This window comes from Durio zibethinus, chromosome 2, assembly GCF_047325235.1.
Source record: "Durio zibethinus cultivar Kanyao isolate XHJ-2024 chromosome 2, ASM4732523v1, whole genome shotgun sequence".
Lineage (NCBI taxonomy): Eukaryota > Viridiplantae > Streptophyta > Magnoliopsida > Malvales > Malvaceae > Durio > Durio zibethinus.
The window spans coordinates 135314-148152 of NC_143163.1; the positions used below are offsets into that span (position 1 = coordinate 135314).

The 12839-nt window shown below is 32.6% G+C and overlaps 1 protein-coding gene across 2 annotated transcripts; it reads right to left on the bottom strand.

The window, feature by feature from the left end:
* Positions 1-4050: 4050 nt before the first annotated feature.
* On the bottom strand, positions 4051-9968 carry MCM6 (minichromosome maintenance (MCM2/3/5) family protein). 2 transcript variants are annotated; one of them, XM_022906452.2, is made up of 18 exons: positions 9857-9968; positions 9596-9748; positions 9368-9499; positions 8921-9083; positions 8615-8808; positions 8313-8508; positions 8148-8222; positions 7558-7787; positions 7367-7481; positions 6187-6261; positions 5966-6106; positions 5608-5811; positions 5363-5524; positions 5228-5283; positions 5001-5125; positions 4789-4902; positions 4401-4531; positions 4051-4305 (listed from the first exon to the last, which is right to left on the bottom strand). In XM_022906452.2, exons 1-18 carry the CDS (start codon positions 9931-9933, stop codon positions 4177-4179), a joined length of 2472 nt encoding a protein of 823 aa, XP_022762187.1. In that variant the 5' UTR covers positions 9934-9968; the 3' UTR covers positions 4051-4176. The 2 variants fall into 2 exon arrangements, with proteins under 2 accessions (XP_022762187.1, XP_022762188.1); XM_022906453.2 differs by having other exon boundaries at positions 4789-4908.
* Between the last annotated feature and the right edge of the window lie 2871 nt (positions 9969-12839).

The window sequence follows — 12839 nt, forward strand, 5'->3', positions numbered from 1 at the left end:
ATACAAAGCATAAATTGTTTGAAAATGCTGTTTGATGATGTTGGTAACAAGCTGGAAAATTTCACTCTAATATCCAATGAAGCTATTTCTCTTTTTCAGAAGTTGATAAGCACAACTGATCTTAACGTCTTAGGCTGCTGTAAGGAATTCTTACCTGATCAGTGTTGATGCACCGGAGGATCTTTCTCTACCTGTCACTACAAATGAGATTAAGTCTTCGATGTTTGCTTAGAGTGGTGACAAGGCTCCTGGACCAAATGGCTTCACTGCATATTTTTTCAAATCTGTACGGTCAATTATGGGGGATGATGTGACTGCATCAATGCTCTAATTTTTCCAAACTGGCGGTAAGCTTTCAGCTTTTAACTCTTTCATTGTTGCGTTAGTTCTTAAGGTGCGATTGGTATGGAAAAATTTGATTCTCACGTTTGATTTAAAGTAATCTGATTACAAAAAAAAGTGATAAATTACCAATATTATCCAAAATTTTGGAATCAAAAACTTACATTTTCTTATGATATTTTAAGAATTCAGGAAAAAAGTTACTTTATTTTTAAATTTGATTTGAATAAAAGATTATGAAATAATTGTTACCGTTTTTAAAAGTATATCTAAAAGTTGTTGGAACTCAATTATAGGTTTTTGTACAAAAATTTTTTTTATATTGCAATTAAGGCATTTAGCATGAAAAAATATCTTAAATAATTATTTTTTATTTTTATAAATGGATTATTTAAAAAACGCCTTAAATAATCTTTTTATATTTTAAGATTTAGAGTTTCAAGTTAATATTTTTATAAAAAGATTATTTAAGACGTTTCTGTACAGAAAATATCTTAAATAATTTTTTTATATTTTTATAAATAGATTATTTAGGGCGTTTGTGAATAGAAAAGGTATTAAATAATCTTTTATATTTTATGGTTTAGGGTTTATGGTTAATATTTTTATAAAAAGATTATTTAAGGTGTTTCTATACAGAAAATGACTTAAATAATTATTTTATATTTTTACAAACAGATTATTTAAGACATTTCTGTGCAGAAATGCCTCCTTAAATAATCTTCTTATTTTTTAAAAGAGACTATTTAAGACGTTTCTAGAAAAAAAGTCTTAAATAATCCATTTTATTTTTTTAAAGAGAATTATTTAAGGTATTTTTTATTAAAAAAATACCTTAAATAATGCTCTTTAACAAATATATCAATATTATTTAAGGTGTTTTTAGACAAAAATGTCTTAAATAATACCACAAAATTTTTTTAAATGCATTATTTAAGGCGTTTTTAATCCAAAAATATCTTAAATAATCTTTTTTTTAATAAGGATTATTTAAGGTATTTTTGGTTTAGAATTTCCTTAAATAATACTCTTTAAAAAATGAAAGGGATTATTTAAGATGTTTTTCAACCAAAAATACATTTAATAATTTTTTCATTTTTTAAAAAATATTGGGGACTATTTAAGGTGTTTTCCAACCAAAAACACCTTAAATAATATCCAATATTTTTTTTATTGATGATATTTTATAAATAAAATAGCAATCATAAAAATATTTGTTTTCTTTTGCTAGTAGAAGCATTATATATCGTTTGGATATTTATTATTAATAAAAAATAATGAAAAGTTACCATCATATATGTCAAAAAAATTATGATAATTATTCAAAAATTAATATACATAGATTTTTTTTCAATCAAACGAGTGAATCTGAATACTAAATGTTCTAAAAAAAAAAAAAATCTTGGGTATCACTTTTTGGAATCACACTTATTTTTGGAATCTACGATTCCATAAATCAAACGCCTCCTGAAAATCAAAGTCCTAGTAGCATTTGGGATTACATTTATAGACCAATCTCTTATTATTCTGTAATCTGCCAATGTATCACTAAAATTTTGGCTAATTAATAGACCAAATAAACGTTGCTCTCCATTAATCAGTAGCAATCAAAGTGCTTCTAAAGAGGAAGGAGCATAACTGATAATGTGTTAATGGCTCTGGAGTTGGTTAGGGGCCATGGCAGAATCACTTTATCACTTAGGTGTGCAGTTAAAATTGATTTGTAGAAGGCCTTTTACTCCCTGGGGATTCATTCTTACAGTAAGGTGTTTTAAATGTTTTGGACATTTAAAGAGGAGCCCTGTAATTGCCCTCTTGAGAAGATGCAACGTAATAGAATGTACCATGTCAAGAGAAGGCCAGAAAGACGAAAAAGAAAAAAAAAGATCTCTGTAGTACTGAGATTACTAATAATGTGGTTATCAATGTCCAAAAAAGAAAGGGAATGTGAGTTTGAATAGGATAATGGTATAATATAGTATATAACCAAACCAACCTTCATAGTGGGAACATTGAATTTTTATTATTTTGTTGCTTCAAGGATTAAAGCCATAAAAATTTTGAAAATTTAAGAAAGTCACCAATTTCTTTCTGGAATCTGTTAATAGTTTTTTTTTTTCTTCTTATATTTAAATTGCAAGATCACTGTCAAAACTGCTTCGTGGTTATATCATTTTATTGTTCTATTAAAGGATTTCAGGGAACACCATGCATTTGTGGCACTTTTAATATAATAGTCTTTTAATTCCTTTAGCTTGCTGCGTGGTTAGACACTTGTGCAATTTTCTAATCTCTGTGACTTCCACTCTGTTCCTCAGTACTCAGAGGGGTTTATGCACACCCGGATGCGGCAGCATGTGGAATCACTAATTCAGGTAGCATCGTGTGTTACTTGATTACGTTTCTGTCAACAGCATGTTTAGTTTAACGGTGGTTCCATAAGATCAATTTTGCAGCAAGCTTTCTTGCTGATTTCTTTTGATTATTTGGCCAGTAACAGCTTCTACAGATGGTAAGAATCTGTATGTTTTGTCATGCAGGCTCTCAATCGTGCCAAACCAGATCGGGAGAAGAACAAGAAAACAGCACATACAAGATCTTTCAAACGTCTGGTATGTTATGCTAATGCTAAACTTGATACTCGGCAAGATGGATTTTGCTGATGCTAAATAATAAACATGCTTGGTTATAGAGCCTTAAGGACAGTCGCACCTATTCAAGTCCATAAATGTGCTGTTGAGATGCTCATCATACCTCCAGGAATACTTTTCCCAGGGTTTTGCTTGCATAAGCATGAGGATTGATTTGCTGCGGGAGCTTTTATCCAAGCAAAACGAACTTATTTTTTCGGGTAATAGTACAATTTGTTTGTAGTCATCTTGTCGGAACTGAGAAATGCATTTAATTAGATCATTTAAGATGGCTATGCTTAGATTTTTTTTTTTTTCAAAACACGCCAAAGGCACTAGATAGAAGAGTGCGGATTATCAAATGAGATCTTAAGTTGTTGAGTGCATCTGCTGTAAATTGAAAACATCCGGAGGGTGCTGGACCAACAGTATTTATTGGGATCGAGAAAACAGAGCCAGTTTTGATGTATGTGACTTGTCGCAACTCTCAAGATGGTGAGTTTCGTTTTAGATTACAATTTCCGTAATTAAAGATCATGTTTTTTAAGGCACACCATCCATGTAGCTGTAGAAAACCCGTAGTTATGCACTCTCCGGTTTAGGGAGTTGTCGCTCGCTCCAATATATGCTAATCAACGATTGACATTGCTATTAAGGCTACATTACCGACTAAAAGATGTTCAATATATCCATAAAAAAAAAAAAAAAAAAAAGTTCAGTAGCCCTTTGGTATGGCCACTTTGACAACTAGGAAGAGTTAAATGAGTAAATACTCCCCAAGATTGAAGTTTCACTACAAGGAACTTTCCCGAGTAATAGAGGACGAGATCCAGTGAATAAGAGTACCAAACAAAAGTTGAGCCGCATAAGCTGTTGGCTGTCATTTTCAATTTTTTTCCTTTTTTTTTGGGGGGGGAGGGGGGGGGGGGGGTGGAATATCAGGTTACTAAGAACTTAAGCCAGATGTTCTTTTTCTTTTGGTTGGAATACGGCAATTGATTTCATATAACTATATGCATCTCGGCCAAAACAAAAGTTGTTACTAGTGAAGCAAAAACTAGCACTAACCTGCAAATGGTACCAAACTTTAAACTCTTGACAGTTTTTTTGTTGCAAATTTTTTAACCATAGCAATCTTCCAATCATGCAAGCAGAACCTAAAATGCATTTTCACATTGACTCATAGTTGTAATGGAATTTCACATTAATCCATGGCATAATTAGGAGCCACAGCTAAAATCCTGCTATCTCTAGCTGATCGTGCTGCACCTTCACCCTCTTCTTGCCTACCATCATCAATCACAATCAAGTGACCTTCCCTCCGAATCAATCTCTGCATCACAAAAGATTATTAAGAAATAGATGGATTCACCATATTTTGTTGAAATACAGTAATCAAAGGTAATTAAAAAATACTAGTAGTTTTACCTCAATAAGTGATCTAATTCGTTTAATTTCTATTTCCACTTCTGTAGTGGAGCTGTAGTTGTTTTTCTCATTCTGCTGATTCACATACCACTGGATTAAATCACCCTGACTCATTCCAGCCAGCCCAGTCTCTGCAAAACATCAAATTGACTCAAATTCAAAATAATGGATCTCATAACCTATCCATTTTGCATGGACGGAAGGATGGGTTTTTTAGCAAACGTGATAACTCAGAATCAGCACTAGAACATTAGAGCATCTTGATCTTGCATTTTCAAAGAAGCAAATTTCAGGCTAAGGTGATAAGAAATTTTTAAACACAAGTATTCATTCTTATGTTTAAGCAAGAATCTCAAGCTGCTGATTGTGAAAACATGAAAGGTTTTACCTTCTTGCTTTACAGCTTCTTCATGCTGTCTAAGTCGCATTACAAGGGCTTGAGTAACCCGCCGAAAATATTCTTCCTTTACCCTATATTCTTGCTTTTGTTGATTGGCAGAACCTACTCCTTTTTCAGAAAGATGATAGTTCATTTCCGTCCTGAAACCAAGTGTTTATGGAAAGAAAGAGATACAAGTAAGATAGCTTATATAGTCCTACCTGTACTCCCCGAAGCTGGATCAGCTGGTTCAGCATCAGGTTGGCCAGAATTATCATTTCTATCATCAGCACCTTCACTATTTCCTTCTTGAAATTCTGACAAATCAATCTCAGTGGATTCCACACTGCATGGTTAAGAGAGACATTATCAGAAAAACTGAAACAGAGAAAGAATGGTTGAGAGAAGAGCATTTAAGATTCTACAATCGACACATTATTAGCCTTGCCTTATTATAGATGTTTTCAGCAATCTCACCGCTACACGAACATGTCGAGGTTGCACCTGCAAAAGAACTATTTTTCTAGCTCCAAGGTGCATGATAACGAAAGAAAAGTTAGATAGGGTTTTCTAGATAAAGCACCTGAGTTTCCAAATAACTCCGAGCAATGGCCTCAGACAACCTGATTAATGCTTCCAGCTGCCTAACTGTCATCCGGTACGCAACTCTGCTGCCAGGAGCCGTATCACCTCGTCTGAGTGAAACATAAGACTCAACCAAGAGTTTTCTTGCTTCTAAGGTTAGCTGCATTTAAACTAGCACCATTTAGCTACGCAAATGCAATGAAAAATAACCATATCCTACGCAGTGAAAGGTTATGCAGAAACCTTCGGTTTTAAAGTTTTCGCATATGTAACGTATCGCTTCAGTTGTGCAGTAGTGAATGCAGGATGAAGTGCATCTTCACGCTTCTGGTGAACTCTCACAATATGGTGGGCAATATGGTAATCAGTTTGATCATCTGGGTCATCGATCATGACATATACCAGATCAAACCTAGAAAGGATAGCTGGAGGGAGAGCGACATTGTACTGTAAAGGAAGAAATACATCAAAGTTGTCAGTTTACAAGAGAATATGTCAAACTTAAAATCAGCAGCAAATACTGAAAAACTGGGGGAAAAGATTGCAAATGCATATTCAAATCAGATTTAATTGCTTTCTATGATTACAGGAATTCTTTAACCTTGAGTGGCTTAGACTTATCGTAGCGCCCTCCGGTAGGATTTGCTGCAGCTAGAATTGATGTCCGGGCATTTAGTGTAGCTTGTATCCCAGCTTTAGTAATGCTTATGGTCTGTTGTTCCATGGCCTCATGAATTGCAACCTTCACATAGAATTGCAAATCATACACCAGATAATTCTGAATATAAAAACTGTTCTCCATTAAAACAATATGAGCATTACCTGATCTCTGACATCCATCTTGTCAAATTCATCAATGCAACATATGCCATTGTCAGCCAGCATCAGTGCACCTGCCTGGAAATAGGTCAGATGTAATTTTTCAGAGATACCTAAAGCAGGGGTTTGATAAATGAGTTGATAACTGGGATACAAAGAAGAAAAGGTGAGTATAAATATATTTTCCAAAAGTTCACGTTTTGCAAATCAGATGTCAAAATTAGTTTTTCCTTAATAAACATTATCCTCAAGCTGTACAACAATGAAAAGTGAAAGGAAGCATGCAGAAACTTGAAATCTTTTGTATGCTGTGTTTGGGAACATGTAATTAGGAGAGTGAATTTGGAATTTGGTTTTCATATAAAATGTGAACATGAATGCAAACATAATGTAAAAATTCATAACGATTCGATGTACTCATGTTTGAGCAAGTATAAGAAGATGAATCTGAGATTCATCATTCCATGGATATTTCAAATTCAGTACTAAGTAAAGATCTTATAAAATTCATGAATTTGATTTTAATCCTATATCTAACAAAATTCATGAATTTGATTTTAATCCTAGAAGCTGTATTTTTATGAGTTCTATAGTAGAATTTAAACTATATTTCAAATTGAATCCCTTGTTCCATATTTCAACTTTCAAAATGCAACCTTGTAGTATCTCCTACAGGATTGATCAGAACCAGAAAAAAAAAATCTGCAGACACATCTATTCAAACATCATATCCAAGTCATTCCCAAATTAGCTTAGTTGTCTTTATTCCCAGACATTATAGCAAGGCACATTACTCATTATCACATTCAATATTTCACCATTATATATCTACTTCTGTTCTCTGGCAGTCTTATTACGCACTCAAATTTACTAAAGTAGCTATTTTTTAATGATGCATAACTCTCACTAGATAATGGCGCCTACAAATGCACTAAGCATTTAATCCAAGCCATTTTTTAAGATTTTCAGAACTACCAAAAATTTAAACAAAATAATTTACTGTATAAAAAGTTTGGGGATATATCAATATGACATCTTGTTCTTTATTTATCTAGACAGAAAAGGACCACGTCTATGCACAGACACATTACAATCGAGCACAGCACAATATAGTTTTTATAATTACTAGAGCCAAATACGAGTCATAGCACCACGCAGAAGATAAATATAAGATGAATGCTACCTCAATACAGAATTCACCAGTTTCTGGTTCTTTGGCCACAGTTGCAGTCAATCCAGCAGCAGAAGAGGATTTACCAGATGTATAGACAGATCTGGGAACAATACCCGATGTGTATCTGCAAATAGAAAGACCACCATAATTTAAGTTCTCCAAGTATATAACCCACAGCTCCACATAATAAAAAGACATACTTGAGAAACTGGGACTTTGCACAGCTGGGATCTCCAACTATACAAACATTTACGTCTCCTCTCAGATTGATGCCTTCATGAGTAAACTTGTGGACGCCGCCCAAAAGCATAAGCAGAATTGCTCGCTTGATATCTTGGTGACCAAAAACAGTTGGTGCAATGCTGTCAACAAGCTTATTGAAGAAATCGGGGGTATCTCTCATTCTTTGAATTTCCTTAAGCTCCTCCGACTACAAGTAAAATAAGCAGAATAAAAAACTACTGAAGACTTGCCCTTTTGTGGAATAAAACCCACTATCAGTAATCAAGAAAACATCTAGAGCACTGCAAGGTCATGCAAATATGCAAATCGCAAAGTGTGATTTCATATATGCAAATCAATTTAAATATGCAAAGTCAAAGACTACATTTCAGATAGATCAATGACTTAGATGGCATCCTCAGAAAGCAGAAAAAAGAAACAAAAACCTTGAAGGACATTCTAAGATGTAGAAATGGCCCAAGATGAACAAACTTATAATTGCATGTAGAATGGAACATGACAGGACGATAGAGGATGGTAACAAAAGTAAGGCGCATCAAGAACTAACTGTGAACTGTTGGTCATCTTCATCACCAGCCTTCTTTCTATTTCTGATGTCAACATCCTTTCTGCCATCAGAAACCTAAAGAAAGAAATCTATCAGAAATTGGTCAAAGCATACCGCTAAAGCCTTTAAAGGGGATTGCCAATGATAAGCCAATGAATGACAGACCTGAACTGAATTGGCAATAAAGGCTAGACGATAGGATAGGTCTCTAACTCCCAATGCACGAAGACCCCTCACACCTTCGTGTCCAGCAGTAGAATTCTTGCGCTGAGAAGCTTCTCTACGGCATTCTGTTCTTTCCCCAGGGGAGGCCAGTGCCAATATGTCAGGTATCACAACAACAGTACCGGTGAAGATGACACTAAAACCACATATAAATCTAAGTTAGAGAAAACGTGGGGAAAGATGCAAAACGCAAAATCAAGGGAGCAGAGTCAATGTGGATGCATGAAAGCAAATTATCTTACGTGTCGCCTGCTCTAGCCAGTTCGACAATCTCATGGCGGAGAATAACATCCAATGATCTAGGTAAGGAGCCAGCAGGTATCTCTTTGGAAGTCTCCTGCAGTCTTACCCTCTGCCAATCTGCAAACTTGCTCTCTTGTCGAAGCAATGCCCATTTTGTTCTATTTAGACATGTTGCACTGACACAGGTTGTTGGCTGTAGCAGGAATAAGAAATTATAGACAAACAATGAAAAACAAAAGTTAACTTATAACAATTTAAGAGAATGAGAAAGAGGGGAAGCTAGATAATTGAGGAAAACGGCAGACCTCAGTGTACTTGAACTGCTGTTCAACATTCTTGATAACACTTCCGCATTCCAAGCACTTGAAAGTTCCTTGGAGAAGCTCAGGTCTGACTTCGCTTGTCCGTGTGACTACTCCTGTGACTGATACTAGCTTTCCAATTTCTGCTGTGGTTAATTCTCTCAAGCTGCAATTGGGGTTTGAGGAGATGTAAGCAGTATATTATTTGATTGTTGGGGAATTAAAAGGGAGCGCGTGCATCATTAGTTAATAACTGAGAAATTTAGTTGTTGGAAGTAAATTTATTTATGAGGATTCGAGTTCTGAGAGAGACTGAAAATAAGTGCTATTCTATTCCATGCTATTCGATTATTTGTATCTTATACACACACACACACACACATATATCTAGTTCTAAACTAATTATAGTAGAGAGGTTATGAAAATTCATAAAAAAAAAAAAGGGTATACCGCTTGGTGAAGGGAATGTTATAAAAGGCAACATTGATGTCCTTATTGGGGTTATCATCCGCCTCCGCAATAACCGTGGGATTCTGCTCCATCACGAACCTCTTGCACGCATTCTTCAAGTACGGCTCGAATCTATAGTAGAAGCAGTATTAACACCCGGGTCAAGATTGAATTTTGAAAAAAAAAAGTAATGAAATCTCAGTCTCAATTGAATATTGGGCAGCTGACCTCAAGTACTCATCAGCGATGGCCTTCTGGAGAATGTCGTTGTAAAGCATGACATGCGAGAAGTCGATGAACATGGTGCTTGACCCGTTGGCTTCCATCGCCTGTATCTCCGTTTCGTAATACGATTCCCCTACTCGTGGATCCACCCTGAAGCTGTTACATTTATTTATTTTTATTTCAATTAAAAGATTGTCCAATGCGAATGAAATGGGATTCAGATCGCACGAGATAAGTAACTGTAACTGCAAAACAAAAACAAACCTCTTGAGGAAGTCGAGGAATATGTTCTCCACTCTAATTGCCTTCTCATCAACAAAGCATCCTCCGTACGCCTCCATTCTTTTCCAGAACACCCAAAACCTTCCTTCTCTGTAGCCTGCTACAACCGAACTAGAGCTCTAATTAACTCCCTCCCTCCCCTCGTATGGCGGGAATTTCCCATGGGGCCCACCACTTTTTCCCGCCAAAACCCCTCCGGGCCCTTCACCCTTCTTCGTCGTCTGTTTCTGGGCTTTTCAATTGGTCAAACCCTTTTTTGGGCTTTCTAACATATGGATTGTTTTTTCATCCAAGATTGCTTGCTCCTGCGGCCTGCCTCCTGGATATCCAAACAATTTCAAAACATGTTGGATGGTTTGTTTTTGTTTTCGGTTTTTTTAAACTAAAAATAAAGTTTTGAAAATTGTTAAAAACAGAAAAATGGTGTTTTCAGTTTTTTTAAAATAATTTTGCACTATTACCACGCCGATACTATTCGTTGAAATTACAATTAAATGCTACAGTGACGCTACATGTATTTTATTAATAAAATAAAATTTTTATTATACAAATATTATATTAATAAAAAATATATATTAAAAATATTATTATATTTATTATATAAATAATATCATATTATTAATAATAAATTGAGTCTAAAAACTTTAATTGCTTTCTCTTACATGTTTTTGTTTTCATATTTCTAAAACAAAAACATTATATCCAAATATGTTTTCAAATTCAATAAATTAAAAATAAAACGAAAATAAAACAAAACAAAATTTTCAAAAACATAATATATAAAACAAACAACAATACCAAATGACCCCTAATGTAATTCAAAATATATATTTTTTTCTATCAAAACTCATTAAATACTATGATTGAATTCATTACTTTCTCTCTTATTCAATATTATAAATATTAAGTTTTAATAAAATGATTCAATTGCGTAAACATTTTTCTTTAACCTTTGCATTGTTTATAAGCATCACTTGATAGATCATAGTTTTACTTTATGTTTTTTTTTTTCCTTTTTCAATGTCAATTTATTAGTTTTCTTCCGTATGCTTTCACTTTTACAGATTCAACACCAAGTATTTTAAATATCTACCTTTAATATGCAGTTATCATTTGCTATTAAAGTTTCCTTTGCTATTTATTTAATCACTCTTACTAATCTCCTATAAATGGACATAATATTTATTATGTCTTTACAGCTTTTTTTTTTTTTTTTTTCTCTTGCTATGCATCTTATGAAATGGAATATTTTTGTTTGGTTTGCTAATTGTGGTTCAAAATGTACATATTCACCTTTTCTCGAGTTGTACTATTAAGTCGATGGCTTAATTTTCTAACGACAAATATGAGAAAATTATAGATTTTGGAGCCCTCAAGGTATGAATGGTATTATGTCTATGAGTTTGTGGATTTCTTTTGTCAATAAAAAAATTCATGTAACAACATTTGAAATTTTCTCTCCTATAAGATCTTCAATTATGCTAACTGAGCCAGTACACAGAAATTTTATGATTAGAATCTTTGTGGACATGCAAAGCAAAAAAAATTATCAATACTATATTAGAAATTGTGTAATAATTTATGTGAGTGTTATTGTTTAACTATTTTTTTTACCTTTTTTTATCTTTTATGTGATATTGTTTGTTGATCTCGGGATTTTCCTTTTGGTGTTTTATAATTTTATTGACGTTATTTTATTTTATTGCTATAAAATATAATAATGGTATGATAATAGTGTCATTATATTATATATAATCTTATTTGGTAAATCACAAAAGAATAATTATTAAATTATTAATATAATATTTATGTTTGATAGAAAAAAAATCCTAAATCTTATAGCTGTTGTTTTCTTTTTTACAAATCAAATAAAAGTAAAACAAATAGAGTGCAAACCCTACTTTTCTCATAATATCTTATTTGATAAAGGGATTAAACTTCAATTTTTTGTTATAATATAATAATTAATATCGCAGAGAAAAAAAATGTTATTGATACCTTTCAAATTATTTAACAAAATTTTTTTTTTAAACATAGGGCTTAAGGTATCTCCTACCGCTGTACAAATTTTGATATTTGCCTTTAATAAGCAACCAATCTTATGGCAAAATTTCAATATATAAATTCTTTATAATTTCATAGTAGAGTGTTGTTTTATCAAATGGCTTGCTTTTACATTTTACATTATTAATTTTCTTCTATATTATGATAGAGAATTTTATTGATTTTAAGTGAGATTTTTATTGTAGTTGCCGATTTTGTTATGTGATTATTTGCTAAACCATAGAAAACAATCCTTAAAGATATAATATTGCAACATCCAAAAATTAAATTAAAACCTAACAAGCACATATATAATAAATTATGATAATAAATTTTCTTTTCTTTTTTAAAGAAAATAAAATTTACCATTCATATAATAGTTTTGATCTTCGTATACTTTATTAATAGATGTATATTAATAGATCATCGTGAATAACATGTAATCATTTACTAGAATTACATTTTTTTCCTAGAAAAGTCAAAAGAAAACCTTATATTAACATTTTCTATAAATCAAATTTACTAAAATATTATTAAAATATATTATTAAAATTGCACCAAAATATATCTACATTACTCTTATAATTCTAAGATATCCATTTATTATTTTCTTAAATAAAATTAACTCATGTTTAATTAGAATAAACATAAATACTGCAAAATTGATGAAGAACTTTGAGTTAATGTAAATTTTCGCTTTCTTTTTCATTAACAATAATAGTGTTTAAATATTATATTCGTATTAGAAAATCACTGAATTAAATTGAACAAATAAATCAATCAACATTTATATTAGCATATAATCGGACAAATTCAATATAGAGTTTGACAAAACTCACATATGGTGAGACTTGGACCTTGAATCTCAAGGTTCCAAGGCCTTTTTTCCTCACTACTAATTAAGTAAAGGTTTTATTGACAA